Genomic DNA, 21,465 nt, shown 5'->3' with positions numbered 1-21,465 from the left:
CACTTTCCAGCCCTTCTTATGAATGGGCAGCATTTTGGCTAATCTATAGTCATATGGGACCTGATGATAAATTATGGAGGGCAGTTTGGCGAGCTCTTCCACCAGCTCCCTTGGTACTCCTGTAAATCCCACCTGATCCCACAGACTTTTCCTTTTGCATAACAGATATTTATTCTGCTCCCCACCCCATCTACTAGCTCAAGGGCTAGTTTCCCTGAGAATAACTGGTCTTACTGTTACAGACTAAGGCAAAGAAGGCATTAAGTACCTCAGCCTTCTTCTCATCCTTGGTGACAGTGTTTCCCCTGCATTCAAAAAACAGTGGAGGTTTTACTTGGCCCCCCTTTTGTTGTTAATATATTTATAAAAACACTCTTTATTTTCATTCACAGCAGTGCACAGATCGATCTTTTTTTGTTCTAATTTTCTCTTTTCATGATCTAATGAGATCCTTTTACTCTTCCTTAGTTGCCTGCCTTTTCTTCCAAAGGTCATAAACCCCCTTTTTTTCCCCCCCAGAGATCCAGCAAAAGATTCCTGCTGACAAGGCTTCCCTGACAACTCATCTCTCAGTACATAGGGATATTTCAATTCTGCATCTATAAGACTTCCTTCTTAAACTATATCCAGCCTTCCTGGACCCCTTTATTTCCCAGCAGACTCTCTGAACCAATTCCAGAACAGGCTAAAGTCCACCCTTCAAAAGTCCAAGTCAAATTGCTTACTTCACCATTCCTTACTTCACCAAGAATTAAAAACTCTTATCACTATGCCCAAGGTAGGCATTCTGACCACCACGTCTCTCACCAATCCCTTCTCTTTTCGCAAAAAGCAGGTCTAGTGGAATCTCAGCCCTGGTAGGCTCCCTTGCCAGCTGTAGTCACATGGGACCTGATGATAAATAAATTATGGAGGGCAGCTTGGTGAGCTGGGCAATATCCCTGAGATTGCTTTAGTTTTTTTTGGCTGCCAGACATTCTTTGTCCCTCAGGGAATTCCACAAATTCCAAGAACCTCCTAGACTGCCTCCTCTCTTCTGTGTTGAGTTTCCAGCAGACATCCAGCCACTTAAAATCTGCTACAAGATCAAGAACTGGCAATTATGAAGTGTCAGCCAGCCACCTATACAATGCTTTATTCACCTTTTCATCGTGGTTGACTGCCCCTGAATCTTGAGCACTCAAACTTACCATCACTATCCTTGAGGTGTATACAGCTGAAACACTCCATAATGTACAGAGCCACCCTATTACCTCTTCTTCCTTGCCTGAACCTTCTGAAGAGTTTCTAAACATCCACAGCAGCACTCCAGTCAAACAAGTCACTCCACCATGTTTCTGTAATGATGACTTGTCTCAGCTTTTCTACTGCAGTTTGTTCTTCCAGGAACAAATAGTTCCTCCTGTTTGTTATCCCTACTGGGGTCATCTGCCTTAGTTGTGTTATAAATTTCAACCCTGATACTGGCGTGCTGCCTCCAGGATCATCTTTAGTGAGTGCGTTCTTATCCCCTTCTCCTTTCAAACCTAGTTGACAGCACTCTTAGTCAACCCTTCCAACTCACAAGCTAGAACCATTCTTTCTTTTACATGTTCCAAGGCTGTCAGCAAAAGACCGATTTTTCCCCTCTCTTCTCTGCTAAATCAATGCCACTCCCACCTTAACCAAAAGTTAATGCAAAAAGTTCCTGGTACAGTCAAGGGACATTTTACTGCCAAACTGTCTACATGAAGTCAAAACCTAAGAGAATTCCTGAGGTTGTAGAGTATTCCCAAGGAGCAGGGGGGTGGACACACCATAACATAATGTCCATATTAAAAATAATCTTCATATTACACAGAATTAATTTAAATACCTGATATTTGACTTCAGAATCATCACCACTGCTTCAAAAACCAAGGAACAATTTAGTTGTGCGAGACAAAACATTTTTACGCCACTGAAATTCTGCCCTGGGAATTACAGGTGTTAATGAATGTAACACAAGAGACCACTGTTTTCCACTTGCTGTAGTTTTTTTGAAACGAGGAGACATTAACTTCAGGAAAATAGTACTGACACCTTGTGGCTGGATGGAATAATGCAAAGAATGCTGCTCATAACCCTTATAATTTATGTTTAGAAGAGCATATTGCAGTTTTAAGAAAAGCTATTTATTTTGTATGTATTTTCCAGTGGATACAAATGCAGAGTTCTAAAATCTGCTGGTCCCTTGAAAAGCTGTAAAAGTTAAAGAAAAAAAGAAAGAAGTTTTGTCTTATAATTTTGCTGCTATTAATGAAGATGCAGATGTTACTGAAGCTAGAGTTGCTGTTTATTTTAATTTTGATCAATTAGTCTTGCATGCACTCCTGGATGGCTGCAAGTCTCTGTGCTCATCCCCCTGAGACTCCTCCTCTCACAGGTGGTTCAGTCCTTGTGATGCTTCCACATAAGTGTCCCATGCATATGACATTCATATGCCACATTTAACATTCTTCTTATACCTGTCAGGCTTGTTTTTCTTATCACACTTAATTGTTGTTTCTAGAGGGTTTGACTAGTGCTCTCTAGTGAGTAGTGATTGTTGCAGCAGGCATGTTGAGGACTTTGTGGACAGACTTTAATTTTCTCATCATGAACTCTGTAGGAAGTGAGTCTATATGGAAAAGAAAAGCTTGGACACAAAATGTCATTGAAGATTTAACACTGGTAGTGTCAGTGGAGTATGTACCTTTTCAAAGGCACAACATGATACTTTATAGGAGTAATTTTAACTTGATAGTCTAATTTTTATTGTTGCATTAAGGTAATATACTAGTCCTAGTAAGGACAAATTCTGTTAACTAAAACAAATACTGCCAGTATTTAATGTATGACTTTGAGAATGCATTGCAAACAATAGAAAGTGATGCAAACTCACATTTGATGTTAATGGAGTCAATTAACTGAGTATTGACGACCTGAAAAGTAATAGATTGTGACAATAAAAAAGTCTTTTCATCCAATGCTGTTTTGAATTTGACTACCTATAGAAATTACATTTAGTTCTGTTTGAAGTAACTTAGTCTCCATTTTCTTTCTGTATTACAAAGATAGAATTAATAGTATATATGGGTCTTTACCAGGAACAAGTGATCCATATGTCAAGTTCAAACTTGGAGGAAAAGAAGTATTTAGAAGTAAAACAGTACACAAGAACCTCAATCCTGTGTGGGAAGAAAAAGCTTACATTCTTACAGATAACCTAAGAGAACCATTGTATATAAAGGTAAGACAACAGCTTACATATATCTGATAATTTAGAACAGCAGAATTATTGGAAGAATTAAAGTTTTGTGATTTTATGTATACTGGAAAATTTATTGTGCAATAGTGAAGACTAAAGACTACTTAGAGTGAAAATTATTTAAGTTTTGTCTGTAGAATGATGATGTCAACATTTTTAAAAATGGCAAATAAAGGCATTTTTGTTTACTTCAGGTCATAATTGTTTTATATTTCTTTAGTGTGATTTTAGCGGAAGAACAGAGAAAATAAAATGTATTTCCTGACCCATTTTGTTTATGGAAATATCACTGCATAATGATGATATGAAGCATAATCTGTCCCATTAAGAGCAATTCAATGCTGAGGTCAGTTTTTGAGAATTTACTGAGATGTGTGCCTGATTCTCCTAAGTTTTCTAATTTTTCTGTTTGTGTGGAACACAATGAGTTTGCTTATGTGTTTCATACCATTTTCTACTCTTACAATTTTTACCTTGTAGCTCTTCCAGCTCTTCCAAATCACAGATGAGGATGGTTTTGTCATATTAGAGGCACTAATTTTTCTGAAATCACAGATTGCTTGAGTTTAGATCAAAAAGTGGCCAGCATGGCCAGTCCTGACTAATAAGCAGCAGTGTCAGTTGTATTTCTTAGATGTTGATATCAGAATGAAAACCAGAAAAAACTGTGATGATTGTTTTATACCTACAGAAGAGAAAGGTGCTTTTCTGACCCTGGTAGTTTAAGGTGATCTATCTGCAAAAGTGATTCTTAGTTGTGTAAAGCAGAGTAGATAGAAATTATGTTCCCAAAAATATATTTAGAAAAACTGTAGTCCTAGGATTCAAAATAAAACATGCATACATTGAAAATACTTTAGGAAGTATGGAAACTTGGCTTACCTAGATAATTCTCTTAGTTGATCTGAAATTACATGATGTTTTAGATCAATATCAGTCTTAATCATTATGTAATTTTTAACTGAAATGTCAAATTGTAGGTATTTTTTTTTTGTAGAGCAATACCACTTAAACATCTATTAAGTATTACTCAGTACTATGTTTCATGCTGCTCACATGACATGCACTGTCAATAGAAAAGCTGAAAAGCTAAAGAGAATCCTCAAATGGAATTTTCCTGCCTTTATTGTGATTAGTGACTCATAAGGAATTAACAGGTGAAAGAGAGAGGAAGATGCAAAGACATGCAATGTAGCCACCTGTCTTAGTTCTATGCCAAATATCAACCCTGCAGTAGGGTGTGTATTTTTTTCCCCTAGGAAAAGTGTGTCAAGTAGTATGCCTATTGTGGTTGTACTCTGAACACAGTGTATGAAGTATTTTAGGTTTTACAGCTTATTCGGATATTTTAAGACATGGTTGAATTTTACTAAGCTAAAAATACTTGGTATTTTTATCATGATAATTTGTACAGGGAGAGAGAGGAAGAAAGCAATTTTGACGTTGCACCATGAACTGAGATTCCATAATTTGTTTTCTTTTGCCACTGGAATGACTAACAGATATAGAAAATGCAAGGGTGAACACTCGGGTAGATTGATGCATGTGAGAGACTTGTGCTCACATACTTATATCCAACCCATTGGGTTTGCAGCTGTGTGCTGTAGCCTTTGAGCCAAAGGAGTTCTGTTACTACTGTCTAAATCCTGTCCATATTAAGGTATTTGTAGAAGATGAACTGTTTTGCCTTCAGAATAGCTTCTGTAGTACAAGTAGAAGTACTTAACATTAGAGATGAAGACCTTGAACTGTTGTATTCTCAATTTTCTCCTTTCTCCTTACAAGGTATTAATATGTCTCACTCTTACTTAGCTGAAGATGTGTTCTAGTCCTCAGAAAGCCTCATGTTTACCCAAAAAAAGTTAATTTATCTTAAAAGTTAGTTTTGATAATTGATCCTTTATCTTTTTTGTTGCATCTTTTCATTGTTGCTGTCCATCTTTTTTGTTTATTTCCCTGCAATAGCTGCCCCTGGATTATTTGCTATTCTTTCTTCAGATTTAGGAAGTCATAATCCATCCCAAGTAATACTTTCTGATGTACTGGCCAGATTCATGTCTGGATGTCAGTAAATTTATCAAGGTATTCTCTCTTTTAGGTAGAAAATTAAGAGGCAGAGTTCTCCTAGTAAAGTATTAATTGTCATTGTTTCCTTAAACATACCCCTTCGGTTTTAATCTTAGATTGTAATGTTTCTAACCCTTGAAAGTTGCATAACCTTAAAAATGTACAATTATATTATTTCAAACACTGATACAATATAATATAATAAATGATATAATAAAAGTGGAAGCACTTTTCATAGCCATATCCTGCCCTCCTGCTTCCATTTTGCAGGATTCATAAAGGAATCAATGTATAAGAAATAAGTGATTCTGCTTAACTTTAATTATTGTTTTGAGCTTCCTTCTTTCAGTGCCTGTGTTTATAAAAATATTTCTTTCATATTTATAAAACTGCTGTATAGTCTAGTAGTATACACCAGTGTCTCTATATGACGAAGTCTGATTTATAAACAAGCAGTTTCAGACTTGATTTTCTGGCCAGAAAGTTTCAGGTTACTTTCAGGTAGTCCTGATTCAACACATGAGAGACACTTGCTTTGGAAAAATTTCAAGAATGATTCATAGGCAGAAAAGTTCTAAAGAAAAAAATATTTCTAGTACTAAAAAAAGCTCTTGTGCATCATAGGTATTTGATTATGACTTTGGACTTCAGGATGACTTCATTGGTTCAGCATTTTTGGATCTCACATCATTGGAATTAAACAGGTATGGCACAAACAAGCCTATGGAATATTTTTATATTTTTATCTGCTAATACCTTGTTTGTGGAGCTGTAAGTAAAGCATTATGCTAGAAAATAATTATAGAAACCTACACAACATAAAACTAAAAAAGAAAATCATTTATGTTTGAGAAATTATTGTATTGTCAATGTTAATTTATTAGGTGATTGTCTATGGAGAAGGTTCACTTTACAAGTACTTTAATCTTGTTTTCATATTAGTTTCATCCACATACCCCCTAATGTTTGATATTTTTTTCTGTTTTTTAACCCATTAATGATACACTTTTGATTTGTTTCAGTACATGTAATACAGTACTTGATGCAGAGTAAAAGTATTTAGTATTTTATGAGCATTCAGCAGAAATAAGTAGAAATAGGGAAAATTTGTGCCACTTTTTTCTAAGTAGCTTCGTATTAATTCAGATGCCTTCAATTCTTATGATTGAGAAATTTTCATTATCTGAGAGTCTGAAATCCAAGTAAATGCATAGATTTTGTCTCCTAGGCAAACAGATGTTACCTTGAGTCTGAAGGACCCTCATTACCCTGACCATGATATGGGAAGCATATTTCTGTCAGTTCTGTTGGCTCCAGGAGACCAGCGAGAAGCAGTAAGTTTTAAGTATTTCAATAAATGTCATCACTCCTGTGATTGATCTCTGGTTGGATGATATAAAGCACAAGAGTAAATCTCAGATTATAAAATTAATTTGACTTTTCTAATTCTTAAGATAACACTGAGCAATGTTTCTGGTATAATATATCATATTTCACCTGAGTTGAATCCTCCCTTACTTAGTAAGAAGGGATTCAGATGGATCAGATAATGTCAGTTGTAGGTGAATAGTGCTGGTTAATATGGAGAAACATCAGTAAACTATTGGTTGAAGAATTTTGGACTTAGTCTGCTATTTCTAGTCTGCTTATCTATTCTAGATAAGAATATTTGAATCCTATTCCATGTGAAAAATAAAGTTGGAAAACGTAGTGTTTCTCCTTTTTGGCAACTAATGTTAAAGGATTATTTGATACTTTTCAATTTTTTTAATTTATATTTCAATTACAAAATTGTATCATTTCCTAAGTTTATTGTAATTCCTTCATCAGTCTTACTTTTCTGAGCTGCATTGTTGTAAGTGAAAACTCTTTCTATTATAATTGCCTTGGTTTGAAAAGATGGGTGTCTGCTAAGAAGGCAGGAGTCTCCTTTGAAATGAAAAATGCAAACACACTCCCTCTGAATTACTATAATTTTGAAATTAAGGGGCTCTCAGGCAAAGATATGGGAGTAGAAATAACAGCTCTTTATTAGGAAAAAAAATTAAAAGAAAATATAAAAATAAAAATGCAGTAATACAAAGCAACAGTGACAGAGTCAGAATATGACCTGGCACTCTGTGGGTCAGGGTGTTCGTAGCAGTCCCATTAATGGTGGCTGCAGTCCTCCTGCCAAGAAAAAGCATTATTTTGATGAAAATATCCATGGATATGGTCAGCTGCATGTTTTTGCAAGAACATATATGTTTCTGTATGCTGCAGTGTGAGACATCCTGTTGCATACCTGCGGGGTACTAGGAGATTCTGCTAGTGTTCTTTTTACCCTTTTCTCCCAGGTAGTATTAAATAGCCTAGCATGTCAGTTACTGGAACTAGGTGTCTGGTATGTAGTAATGCAAATAGGTAGAATTTTAGAAATTATTTTATCCTCTGTTAATTTTCATCATGACATTCTGTTAACACTTAATAAAAATAATGGCATATGGTGGTGATGTGCATCTAGCTTATATAAGGAGTGTATTTTTCTTTTCTTTTAGCTATATATTTTCCCACATGGCTCAGAATTCAATCTTGTAAATTTATACCACAAGAATCTTTGTTACTTAAATTAAGATATTAATTTAATTTTAGATTTTTTTTTTTTTATTTGGGTAAGACCAGTCAGGTCTGAGTCAGGTGGTACTTGTCCTGTTTTTTGACACTATCCTGCCATAACCCTAAATCGTACAACACAGAAACACTGTATTTTTATGTGGACAGCACAGCACGGATTTCCTTTCTTCATCATACAGAGAGGGTAGCTACTGTGCTGCTTCCTGTTGTCTACTATTATACCAAGTGTTGCAGAAGTTTAGAAGTGAGAAAGTGAAATGAAGACACTACAGTGTAACATATTTTTCATATGGATGTTCATAAATTAACAACTGAGTGTAGAAAATATTGGGGGACTGTAGAATTGCTGGTTAGCAAATTTTTTTTATATCCAGCTGACTGGTTATAAAAGGATGAAGAACTGTGTTTATGTTATTACACATTTCATTATTAGCTTTTTTAATTTGACTCAAGTCAACAAATTTTCTTCCCATTTAAACTATTATATAGAACTTCAGTCTGAAAATGCCCAAGATTCCAGTTAATAATCAGATACCTAATACAAAGCTTAATATTTATTGGAAACCAGTCTTCCCAAGATATGAATCACAGAGCAGTTCTGGTGGAGTTGCAATAAAGTCAGAGAATTTGTGTCACAATGCAAGGAAGATGACTTACAAAATTAATATCTAATTGCTGTATGTTTAATGTGTTAAGGATTTAATAAAATTCAATTAGCTTTTTTCAGTTACTGTATGTATGTATTTATTCATTAGCTTTTATTTACTCTCAAAGGAGCAGGTATATTACAAAATCTATCACTCTAGTTGAACAGTCATCTTTGGCTAGTTTTGAAAGGTTTTCTAATAATGAGGATATTTTTATTGAAATTGATTGAAGTCAATATATTTTCAAATGTTATGCTAGAGGATTAAGACTAATTCTTTTCAACTCATGACAATGTGCAACATATAAATCAGTGCTAAAAGCAGCTCCCACATTCCCAATCTCTATAGCACACTGTTTGAATGATGGATGCTCCACCTCTACTTGGATATCTCTATACAGGTAGAAATTTGAGTGTCCTTGAAATATATAGATAGAAACCTGAGCACTTTTAAGTATGCATTAATTACTGATGGATAGAAGACACAGATACACTGTCTCTTCACATCATATGCAGTGTTTTCCTGTCATTGTAAATTTCCTTAAATCCTGTTTGTTTGATATCCCTATATAGCCTACATTTCAAAAATTAATTTTCTCTTGAATAGGTTTTATTTTGCTCAGATGATAACTCTTACATTGCTTGCAATTGAAAGTTGCAAGTAATTATGTAATTAGGGTAATACTTTACCACTTTACATGACGTGCGTGTTGTTACACATAAATAGTGTTAAATTGTAAAGCTGAAGATTACAGAAATTGCCTGGAAGTACTTAAATAGCAGTTACTATAATTCCACATGTTTTAAGATAAGACTATTTATTAAGACCATGATGGAAATAAAAAAATAAAAAGAACAGCTTCAAAACAAGAACTGTTAGGTTTCCCATGCAGCCACGGAAACCACATAGTGTATTGATTCCGTATTTTGGGCAGATCTCTAGCCATATTTCAAACTGAGCTCTTTAAAACAAGACTTGCTGTTTGTGATGTGTTGTTTGGTAACTTGTTGATGTGGATTATACTTTCCAAAGAGATCCTTTGACTGCTTGAACTGCAGTGAGGTTGTTTTTGAGGTCACGCACTGGTGTGCAGGTAAAGGAAAAGTCTTCTGAAGATGTGTTGTTGGAGGACAGGAGGTCTTGCAAAATATTTTATTGATGTTTCAAAATAATGCATGTTCCAGGAAAATGCATCCTCTCACACTGCCTAAGAAATATTGCTGCGGCTGGAGGATAAGATACTCCAAGTGCAAATTTGGAATTAAATGGGACAAATTCAGGGGCCTAGTTGTATATTGCCACCTGTCCGTGAGAGAGGTATTATTGCAAATTATTTTAAAAATAAGCAGCCAATTTGACACAGTAATAAATTGTTTTGTTTTGGATGAAGACTTGAGGTGTTAAAAGAAATTTTAAAGATATTTGGTCCACACAGGAGCATTTTTTCCCTTATCTTTCTGAAAAAAATCTGATGAAATTCAGTTTTTATGTGTACTGACTGATGAGATGATCTTGAGAGTTACAGCTAGAAAGCCCCATTTCCTCAGATCAAAGCATTACATTTTGGGATTCAGATATCAATTGAGAATATTAATACATCCATATAACTGTATGCAAAACTATATTACACTGACTAGGAAAGAGGATTATTTATTTCTGAGTCCTGATGGACTGTGAAAAGCAGTGCTTAAGTAGTTCACAGTTGTGTTTTTTCAGTAGAAGATATTGGACATAATTTCAATCATAAAGAGATTCAGTAAACCAGTTTAATAAATAAGGACACATTATTATAAGAACACCATTTATTTGAAGAAAATGCTGAGATAGCCTGCAGTTATTGAATACTATTGTTAGAGGATGGGCATATAAGCAAATCTAAATTTCTAGAAAGTCTTGTCTGTATCTTTGCCATTTGCTACCTGGTGCTTATCTTAAAGACATTAAAAGCAAATATTTAAAGTAATAATCTTGTAATGTCTCTTCAAACTATGTACATAAATAGAAGGATAGTATATCTAAAGTTATTAGAAATCCTAATCTTTTGATTTTTGACATGTGAAGGCAATTGATTTGTTGTGATATCTGAAAAATCATAAATCCTGAAACAAAAGTGATTAATGAATTATTTCTATATGCCTGTAAAGATTAGAAAGTTTATAGTGTTCAAGGGATGTTTAATCTATTTCCAGCCTAATGCAGTAAGTTGAAGTACCACTAGTTCCAACAATTAATTCCTGTTTGTTTTGTTCTGTTAATGCCGCATTTCAATTTTACTGTTTGGGAGGACAGATAGCTTAGGTAACCAGTGTAAACTAAAAAGATGTAAAATAAATAAATATGAGAGAAGTATGTATATATAAAGATGTACAAAGATTTGTTAATTTTAACTCTATTAATAAAAGATAATGTGTTATGGTGTATTTTTCATTGATTTCTACTTTTGATGATCAGTTTAAAAGAAGTCAAAAGTAGCAATTATTTTTTTTTTCTTAGACTTACTCCAACAAAGCTTATTATGTTACTTTAATTCAGACAGTGTTTATTATTTCTTTTTGGATACATGTGGTGCTGTGTGCCAGTGTGCTGTTTGTGATTTCATGCATGTGTACAGGTTTCCTGTTTGGTGTTGTAGTCATGGGTGCATGTGCATTGTGTAGTCACAATGCATGTGAGTTTTTCTGGCTCTTTTTCCATCAGCATTTAGTATACAGATTCCACAACTGGAAAACCTGCAGGAAGCAAGTTTTTCACAGCTGCATGTCACCCATTTCTTCACTACCATAGCTGTTCCCTACCTGAGTCTTAACTGGCAGTTTTCAGCTATAGGAATTTACAAAGTTGGTAGCTTGATAAGAAGCATTGTCTTGGGACCAGCAGTGACTGGGGACAGCTGTCCATCACTGCCATCAACCTAACAAACAAAGAAAATGGAAAAAAAGGAAACATACAAGTTCTACTTGGATATTGTTATTTATTGAGATTAAAGTTCAAGGCATTGTTTTTTCCTAAAATAATTATCTCAAATTATGCCTAGGTTTTTTTTGCTTTATATTAAATTATTAACATTAATGTGCTTGTCAGTTTGCTTGCTGTCTTAAATCATATCTTGTGTTATTATTTATTTATTTATTTATTTGCCAGAGGGACATTAACATCATAGAGAAGAACTCCAGCAATAGACTCGGCATGGAATATTTTAGATTAGTAAATTCCATTTAGATCATCCATCCTGATCTGACCTATGTTATATATTTATTTTATTGGGTGTTAAGGATGCTTGTTATGGCTTCAACTTACCTGGCTTTAGCTGATAATGATGCCATTTATTCAACAAGGGTGGTTGTACCTTTCTGTAGCTACTACACAAACTGAACTCCTCAGAGTTGAAAGAGTCATAGAGTGGCTTGGTTTGGAAGGGACCTTAAAGATCATCCAGTTCCACTCAACATCTTCCACTAGATCAGGTTGCTCAGGGCCCCATCCAACATGGCTGGAGCACTTGCAGGAATGGGGCAGCCACAACTTCTTTGGGTGACAAATTCCAATACCTCACCTAAAATCTAAACCTGTATAGTTAATTCAGCTGTCAGGATTTACTCTGTTCCTTGCTCACAGCCTGGTCTGAAGCACAGTGAAGCTGAGTTTGTGCTCTGACCTGTAGCTGTCTAGGATTCAGAAACTGCAAGGAAAGGAGGAGCTGTGATGTGTTGGACAGGACCCAAATATTCAGATTTTCTTCAGGGCCTGCCATGAGCCTCAAGCTGTTAAATTCTTAAGTGCCTCTCTAGAAAAATAATTTAAATGGTATTCTCCAGTTTAATGAAACATTTAGTATCTTTTACAAAGTCACAGTGCTACAATTATTATTAACTTACTGCAGAGGCTTAGGATTTAACTGTCCATAGCAATTAAATTGGCTAGTTATTTTTATTCTCACAAAAAATGATGTATATTTGAAAAATTTCTGGATATTTCAGAAATAAAACTCCCCACATATTTTCTCTCATATTAATTTTTCACCAAAATATAATTTAATTTCTTAGCAAGGAAAATATTTTAATTTCAAAATTTATTTCCATTATTTGAAATAGCAAGTGTTTTCAAAATAGTTAATAAAAATTAAAATTATGTTTATTTTCTAATTCAAAAGTTTCAATAGAAATTAATGGCCTTTGATTTATTCTTGCTCAGTGTCAGTAACAGGCTGCTAAACCTTATTAAGTTGTATAAACTAATTTCTTTGCATTTCCACAGGAATCCATTAAGCAACAGTTATGTTCACAGATAAACCTTCCAAAACCTACTTGACCAGAATGTCTCTTTTATTTAATGCTTAAGAATCTGTTGTTGGTACTTTGGCTCCCAGCAGTGCCAAAGATTTACAGATTGCTTAGGTAAAGGGACACAGAAACTGAGGATTGAGTTTTTAAAAGAGTGAAGATACAACTTTTTTTTTTTGTTCTATTTCATGTATGTAATTATCAAACCAAAGAACTATTTTTACTGCTGTGAAATGAGCAAGCAGTGATAACCTTAAGGATTTTGTAATCGATTTGTGTCATCAAAGGAGTCTCATGCAGGTTTTATCTTTTGTGGCTATATCTGTGAGTAAAACAGTAGTATTCAAAAAGGTTGGGTACTTTATTATTAAGAAATAAAAAATAAATATTCAAATATCAGTCAGAACTGAAATCACAACCTATCATGGCACATTTATTTCTTCCCATTTTTAAATCGAGTTCTTTCTGTCTTTTCTGTCTTTTCTTTCTTACAAGTTTATATAATGCATTGTCTCCAGAAATGAGACATCCATATCACTCAGAAAAGTATGCCTGCGTGTACACAGGACTGCTACTTGCCTGGATTTATTTCAGTCTGGTGTGTATCTGTTGCTGGACTGTACATGTTGCTGCTTCAGTTAGAGTGGTTGTTAAATGTGAACTGCCCTTTTTGAGACTGTTGGCCTCCTTTTCTGTATTGCAGAGAAAAGGTAATAAAAATGCTCTATTTTATTTTCAGACAATGCTAATGAGGAAGAGTTGGAAAAGATCAAGTAAGGTAACTCTAACATTTAGCATGTGGTCTTCTAGCTGGTGGCATTGGTTTTTTTGTCTGTTTTTTTTAGAACAACTATGATTTGTTGCCCAGCATGCCATATAAGACTGGAAACTTCTGGCGCAGGATTTATTGCCCTTCCAAATGTGTTTTAATGACAGTGTTCTTTGTTTCATTAAATAAACATCATGGTATAGTTCAGCTTTTAATATAATCATGAAACCTTTCAGCTTTATCACAACATTTTAAACTATCTGAAAGTCATCTAGCAACTTCTTGTCAGCATGTCCCGATTCCTTTTCTAAAACTTTTAATTTCTCAGTTAAACAATTTCCTGTGTTAATGTGAACAAAGAACTAATGCCTAAGAGTATATTTTATTTTCCTGTTATGTACTTCTCTTACTGATCTGTGTTTTTCTGTGCAAAGTTTTCACAGTGAAGCTTCTTGAAGAAAAACTTCCCCTATCACTGGTTGTGCATAGGTGACAGTCATAGCCAGGCCTTATGAGAGCATAGTGGACTCCACTTAAGAGAGTTCTTTAGAGCTCTTCAAGCTTTTCTGCTCTTAGGAGTAATAGATGTGATAAAAGTGGAGCAGTGTGTGCTGTTTGCCACAAGAGAAAGACTGAAAGTTTGACTGCAGTGGAATGCAAACAATTTTTACCTTTTTCCTTCTCTCTGTATTGTTAAAAAGAGCATATTTAATGTTTAAATCAAGTGAATTAAAATTTTTCCAAGACCTGAGCTAGTAGAGTCAATAGAATTTACCATGTAAAGGTGTTAAAATAAGAAAAAAAATAGTTCTGTGAGGCGATTCACCGATTTTGTTACATTATTTACTCTTCTAGCATATTGATGCACAATTTTAAATAGGAGGTTATTAATAAATGATCATATAATAAATAATAATAAATGCTCATTTGACAAATATTTGCATTTTTTTAGACCTATTTGTATTTTTAACCTTAAAACATAAAAGAGAGCAGTGTTGATAATTCTTGGTTTATGGATGTATTTTTCACACAGTCTGCTTCTGAGATGCAGGGCAATACTCAGTTTGTTTCCTTTGTGAAATTTATGAAACTAAGATACTTGGTGAAGTGATGATATGTAGATTTTTGATTCTCATGTGATTCATGTAACTACCAGAAATATCTAAGATGCTCAAACTGAAGAGATAAGGAGGAGCTGTGAGAATGTTAAGGGGTAGAACCGGTTGCATCATGAAAGTGTGTTAACTTCTGATGTGCTGACTATATTGGGCAGCATGTTGTCTGCATTGCAAACTGACAAAATTGTGAGCTTCAATAATTCTTAATGAACAGCGCACCATGGGAATTGGGAATTCTTTAAAGATCTTCAAGTGAGTTATTTATCCCTGTTCAGCTTTGTTACCTTTATTAAATAGCATTTCATTCAGTAGTTGGCATTTTTGCAAACTGGCATATAAGAATACTTGGCAAAAAGTGAATGTATGGTTTAAACATTGCAATTTTTTCTATGGTTATCTTAGCTGAAGTAGTCTTTTAACCTAGAGGTGTAATTCATGTACAATGTCTTACATGCGTGGCTGTGTAAATTATTTTTATCTAGCACTATGTTAGTAAAAACACATTTTAAACAAGAATGAATTGTTAAATGAGCAGCTTTCAGCTCAAAACTGCTGACTGTTTTTAAAAAAATATTTTACAAGCTTCTCCAAAAGTATGTGCATTCCACTTGCAGAAACTTAAGTTCCAAACCTATGGCCTTAAAAACTGATGGTTTTATGCCCAACTCAAAATACTTAGTTTCTGTGGCTCCTGATTTGCATTTTCCTAATATCAAAATATTTTTTTCTGCTTTAAAATTGAAACAAGATGCTTTTCCACTGGAATGAGATGCCTCTTGAGAAGAGAATAAAATTGGAAATAGAAAATAATGGTATAAGTATTGAAAGGACAAACACAGGTATAGAATTGTACGATATTTCCTAATTGAAGAAATTTACATTTGGTTCAATCTTTCAACCAGAATGTCAGAGACAAAACTCTAAGGAATTTCAGAATACGTGGTAGAATTACTGCATTTTGTGTTCTTTGAAGAATATTTGAAGATTGAGAACATTTGTGTTTTGTGCAGCTGTAAGCAGTGTTGGAAGGAAAGCTACTAAATAATGGAAAAAAAACCCAGTCAGAATAGATAGACATCTAATTATAAAAATTGTGCAAATATTCAGTAAGATTTATATTTGTATTAATTGTGTGTGAATGATAGCTGCTAAGAACAAAAACAGCAGAGTAGCATTTTGTCACGGGGGTTTCATTGCTACATTTCCAAAAGCGTGAGAAGTTTCCATCAAGTATTGATTGCCAGTTTTTTCTGTATCCGATCCATGTCATCTTTAGGACTGTGGTGACATTGGTTATCCCAGATGATAATGGAATGGTGATTCCATTATCAACAGAAGACCTGTTGATTTTCACGTATTGCAGCCCCAGTTTTCAAGGGGAATTTCAGGACCAAGAATGGAGGTGGTTGGGACTATGCTGGCACAGCCTCTCTGCAAAGTGCTTCTGCACAGTTGTGCTGTATGAATGTTTTCACCCTGTTACAGAAAATTCTACTCACAGTGAGTGCCACAGTCTATATCACACTACACCTCAGCTGCATCAGCAAGTACACTTAAGTAGAATGCCAGATTACTCAATTTAGAAAACCCAAAACATATGTGAAACGGTGAAAAAGTGTGAGTCATCACTGTTATTATAAATATTGTAATGTCACAATATTTACAGAAGAACAATATACTCTACAGAAACAGTATCAGGTTGTTAGTGGAAACTCCATAAACAAGATTTAATTTAAAACACTCAAGGTGTAGGGCAGTGTAAATTTCTCAACTGTAAGCATATTTATTAGCTTCACCTAGAATTAGAAGAGTCTAAAATCTAAAATTTAGTTGATAAAAAGTTAAGGAAAGCATTATTTTGCATTGCAATAATTATCAGCAGCAGTCCATTTAGTTACAATGTAACTAAATTTCATTTTAGTTACAATGAGCAAAAAATAAGAAGGAATCATCATGATCCCATTGAAGGCATTTTTGTAGTTCAGTGTCTATAATCCTGATGAATTCAAAATCACTGTCACAATTTTTTCCATTTCTACTTGCCTATAGTAGAGGAAGAATGAGAAATCATTTGTAATGCAAGGTGTTCTCTCAAGAATCTGAAAAGGCTGATTGAGGACATAGGTTGACCCAAGCCTCTTTTCCCCTTGCCAAATACTGTTCAGGAAACACACAGCTGCACCTCAAGGTTTGAGAAGGTCTACTTCCTAATATTCTTTACTGCAGCAATAAATGTGTGATTTTATAATTTTAGAACTCTAGTATAATCAGAAAACCATGTGGGGGTATTTAAAATTATTATTTTATATGTTTTGCATTGTGATAATGCAAAAATATTTCAATCCTGTTCAAATTCTGTTCTGACACATAGTATAGGAACTACATAGAGTAGACCTTTCAGGTCCTACTTTCTGTCATTTCTAATATAGGAAAAGCATTGCAAATGCATGTAACTGTCTCTTGATTTTTTCATTGTTTTGTACATAGAGCTAGCAGTTGTATCTACTGAAATTTTCAATCTTTATTTTACATTTTGCATCCAAGCTCTGTGAACATCCTAGAAACTGGGGGTGAGGAATTCTGTTTACATGAATTTACAGCAGTAATTTGCAACACTGATTTTGATTCACTTTGCTGTATTTTTATATCTGTGCCCTGTTAAGTGGTAAAGAGAAGTATTTTTCTTTTCTATATTTTTTCACTAATTTCTTGATTGATTCTTTTTTTTTTGGGCTTTGAAACCGAAGTTATTTTGTGGATTGAAGTGCCTCTACAGGTCATATAAGTGTATTATTGATTTGCTTTTTTAAAAACTTAATAAGTTTGTGGTAGACGTTTCTATTTCTGTCTATTGTGTTCCGGAACTCAGAGAAGCAGTGTGTTTTAAGCGTGTGTGTAATAAGGAGGAGATTTAATAAAAGCAGAGTCTGTTTGCACAAGTACATGCAAGTGAGAGAGGTGGTACTTTGCAGGGCATGAGGGCTGATCAATGAATAAAGGAGGTTGGGCTAGGAAAGGACAATGTGTGGGGTTTCTCCCATTTGGTATGGACTAAATTTTGAAAGGACACTAAGTTACCAAAAGATAAAAAAAAAAAAAAAATATGAGGGGATTTTCAAAAATACCAACAAAGTGCATCTCTTCTTTTGACAAAAATAACAACAGCTCATCAACAATGTGATATTGATTGTCCTGGGATCAATGCCCAGATTCTGACTAAGCCTGGTTGGTTTCCCATCCTTTAATGTTATCCAGAAATACCTGAATGCATGCAGAATATTAAGTCACGTTTATTAGATCATCTTTCAGCTCTGACATTTGGCTAGCTGTATTAATCATATCTAGCAGAGGGTCCAGTTCTGTCAGAAGATTCTTTCCTCTTGATGCCCCTAGCCCACCCACTATGTCATATTTACACAGAATAGATGGAACACAAATAAAAGCTGTGTTTTTCACATAAGAAATTGCTGGGTTTGCTTGTTGTTTATTAAGCATTAAAGCAGTCTGTGGATATGAAAATATATGGGTTTTTCTTTCACGGGTAGCTTTGAGCGTCCTTTGGCATGAAAGACTCCTTTTCAGAAGTCAAATTTAAATTTCCTTCTGGAAAAAGAGACAGGGAGAAAACGTCATTGCAAGCAAGGCTGCAACTTACCCACCACCCACCACCCCCTCTCTTTTGGGGGGGTTTAGGACATGTCATGTGGGAGTCACTATGCCTGCACAAAAATGTAAATAATGTAAACAATAGTTGCACATTAATGATGATTGTGGACTGAGATCTTAATCTTGCTTCTTTCCAAATCATGGAATTTAATATGAAATTTGTAACTTCCCACCTATTTGCAGACAAATGAAAACCTGTGCAGTTTCTTTTTTTTTTCCTGTTTGTGGCACAAGAGTGAAATCTAGGCTGCAATACATACTACGTGCTTTCTGAGGGAAACAAGTTGCCTAAGAATAAGTCTTGAGCAACAGTCCTTCATAGGAGAAATTGAGAAAGATACACACTCATTTATTTGTTTTATTCTCACAGTTACCCTTCTGAATTTGTATCTCACTGTGGGCTGCATTTTACAGGTTTCTTAGATACCTAGAAATATGCCCGTCTCACACTGTGAAATTAAATTCATAAGGAAACAACTTTAAAATGTGAAATAAGTCTTACTTTCCCATTTTTTCAGTTAGCTTTTTGCCATATTTGACTTGAAATCTGAACATTCTTTTTTTGTTTTTCTTCCTACAGGAACCATTATATGAAAAAAAGAGGTTATGTCAGTAAATTATCTGTAATTTCTGAGAATAAGTATGGTTTTGACTGGAAGAAAAGTGTGCTGGATTCCCTTCAGTCTTGCTTAGAAACAAGAAAAATGCCAGCTGGAAGTTACTCTTGCTGGAGAAAGTCACATAGCCTATGCATTTCACCTCCAGAAAATCTCAATAGCTTTAGTTTCAGTGAGCTGTGCTCTGCCTCTTTCAGTACCTCTCACTTTTGCTGCTCTGTGTATCTGTGTGTTACCAATAAAGACAGAAACGAGCACTGCTGTGGTCCACATTCACTACCTTGAGGAAGAAACAGCCACAACCTCTTTTTAGCAGCTGGCTGCTTTTCTTCCAGCGTGGCAAAACACAGTCTCTGGAACTTCACTGTCAATCAAGATGCCACTAGGGCCTGCATAAAGCTTTGATTGTCACTGACTGTGAGACGTGGCTCTGACCTGGGAGGGCTTCCTCCTGCAGCATATGAACACTTGTTCTCCAGCCTCCTGCCTGACTCTTGTAAACTCCTGTCTGACCTGTCTGTCATTTTGCACCCAGCTCTTGGTCATCTAGATCTTACCTTGCTAACTTGTATGGAAATTACCCTCACTGACAAAACTCCTGACTGGTCAGGAAAAAAAAAAAACACTTTGCTTGATGATGGGGCAGATGCTCTAGTGCAGCAAATTATTGTACTTGCTGCTGAAAATATAAAATTTAGGTCAAGTATACTGTCTATTTTTTTTTCTGTCTCACTGATAAAGAAGTTAAGAGCTATGTACTGTGTTTAAGATTTACTACAAAAGAGTTGTAAATGCAAGCTCATGATAGAATTCTGGATCTCATATGGCTTCCCATTCAGCTCTTAAAACACCTTCAAGAACTGCATCTTTTTTGCAGAAGTCTCAACCACTGCTAATATCCTAGTTTAAAATACCTTCCTAAATATATCTGGTCTTCTTTCTGTATTTCTCATCATCTTGTGTTCAGGGCAAAGTCAGTTATTTATTATCCAGTCTTTGTTTTGCTCTAAGCCTTCTAAGAAACTGGAACAAGAAAAAATTTCCCTCTTCTTCACAAGTCAAGTTATTGGCAATGCTGACAGTATGCCCTCAATGAAATGTACATTTGTGCTGAGAAAAAGTTTATATAATGCTCCCAAGTTATAAATTAAATCTCTTCTGGCAACTGATTTTCCCAATTCTGCCCTTATTTTCATAGAGGGTCTGCTTTCTGATGACCCACTGCTCCTTCATGTAGCAAGTTAAGTTCAAGATTATTCCACACACAGTTCCTTGTTTGCCTTTGTAGAAACAGCAAGTTCATGGGAGGTTTCTCTGCAGTCAAATCCTTCACTTCAGGAAAAGAAACTTTTAATAAATATAGTGAAATATTTTGTGAATAACCATACTACTTGGATTGAATAACCATTAGAAAACACAAATGCATGCCAAAAAATACCTGAAATACTGCAAAAAGTATGTTAATCAGATTTGCTCCAAGACTAGTGGCCACAGTGCTCATGTCTGTTCTCCCTGGAGGCTGGGTGAGTGTGGTTGTAATCCAGTCTAATCTCTATCATTGTCTCGAGGTAATAGAGTAAAACCCCTGTCCTGGGTGCCTGCATAGCTGTAGCCATTTAGCTGTGTTTACCATCTGAAAGACTCAAACCAAACCTGCACTGAAACCCTCTTGCAGAGATAGTGGAGGTCTTCGAGGGATGAAGCCAGGCATGCAAGATGTGCATGTGTGCAGGTTGCTGAGCCCACAAAGCCTTTATTGCTCAAACTACATTGCATAATAAAGTTATAGTTACAGCACAGTATACATGCAGGCTTGCCTTTTTTTTTTTTTTTTTTTTAATTCCTAGAGAAAATAATTTGCAAGTTTAAATACAGTTTAGCTATCTAGTGTTCTGGTTATTGATAAGGTAGTCTTTAATGAATAAAGTTTCAGAATAAAAGAGAGGGCCTTTGCCAGCATTGCTTCTTGGATGCACTCAAGACACATTTGTCTTCCTTAGAAGTGCAAAGGGGATTCCCTGGTTCTGGTACCCATTATAGCTCTGAGCAAACTGGAAATGACCTTAAATTATTCAAGTTTATATCCTCCTGCTCTCAAACACCCAGTGGAGTTCATTGACTGGTTTGTGTGTGTGTGTCTTATTTTGACCCCCAGAATCAGTGGCTGAGGGTTCACAAGTCCACAAGTCCCTACACAATTCTGAAGGTTTTGTTCTTACCATACTCTTGAACTTATGTGCTGGTACTCAATTAATGTTTCTGAGAATACTGCATCATTTCAGAGACAGGGCTAGAGGAGTTTATTGAATTATGTTTCCTTTATACATATTTGTCACAGTGGGTTTATATTATTCTAAGTTATATGCTAAGGGAAGATTATATTCTCAATAGGGCTTTATGTTTATAAACATGGAGTTTGT

At 35.0% G+C, this 21,465-nt stretch overlaps 1 protein-coding gene across 2 annotated transcripts in view; it reads left to right on the top strand.

The window, feature by feature from the left end:
- MCTP1 (multiple C2 and transmembrane domain containing 1) overlaps positions 1-21,465 on the top strand; it is a 209,508-nt gene that overhangs the window by 57,342 nt on the left and 130,701 nt on the right. For both annotated transcript variants that reach the window (XM_031507452.2, XM_077790123.1), the window contains exons 3-6: positions 3,108-3,250; positions 5,960-6,039; positions 6,564-6,669; positions 13,615-13,653. In XM_031507452.2, the coding sequence (XP_031363312.2) occupies positions 3,108-3,250; positions 5,960-6,039; positions 6,564-6,669; positions 13,615-13,653 (368 nt within the window). The remainder of the gene's footprint in view (positions 1-3,107; positions 3,251-5,959; positions 6,040-6,563; positions 6,670-13,614; positions 13,654-21,465) is intronic.

This window comes from Lonchura striata, chromosome Z (genome assembly GCF_046129695.1).
Source record: "Lonchura striata isolate bLonStr1 chromosome Z, bLonStr1.mat, whole genome shotgun sequence".
NCBI lineage: Eukaryota > Metazoa > Chordata > Aves > Passeriformes > Estrildidae > Lonchura > Lonchura striata.
Note: the sequence above shows the minus strand (reverse complement) of the source record. Positions and strands in the feature narration are given on the sequence as shown.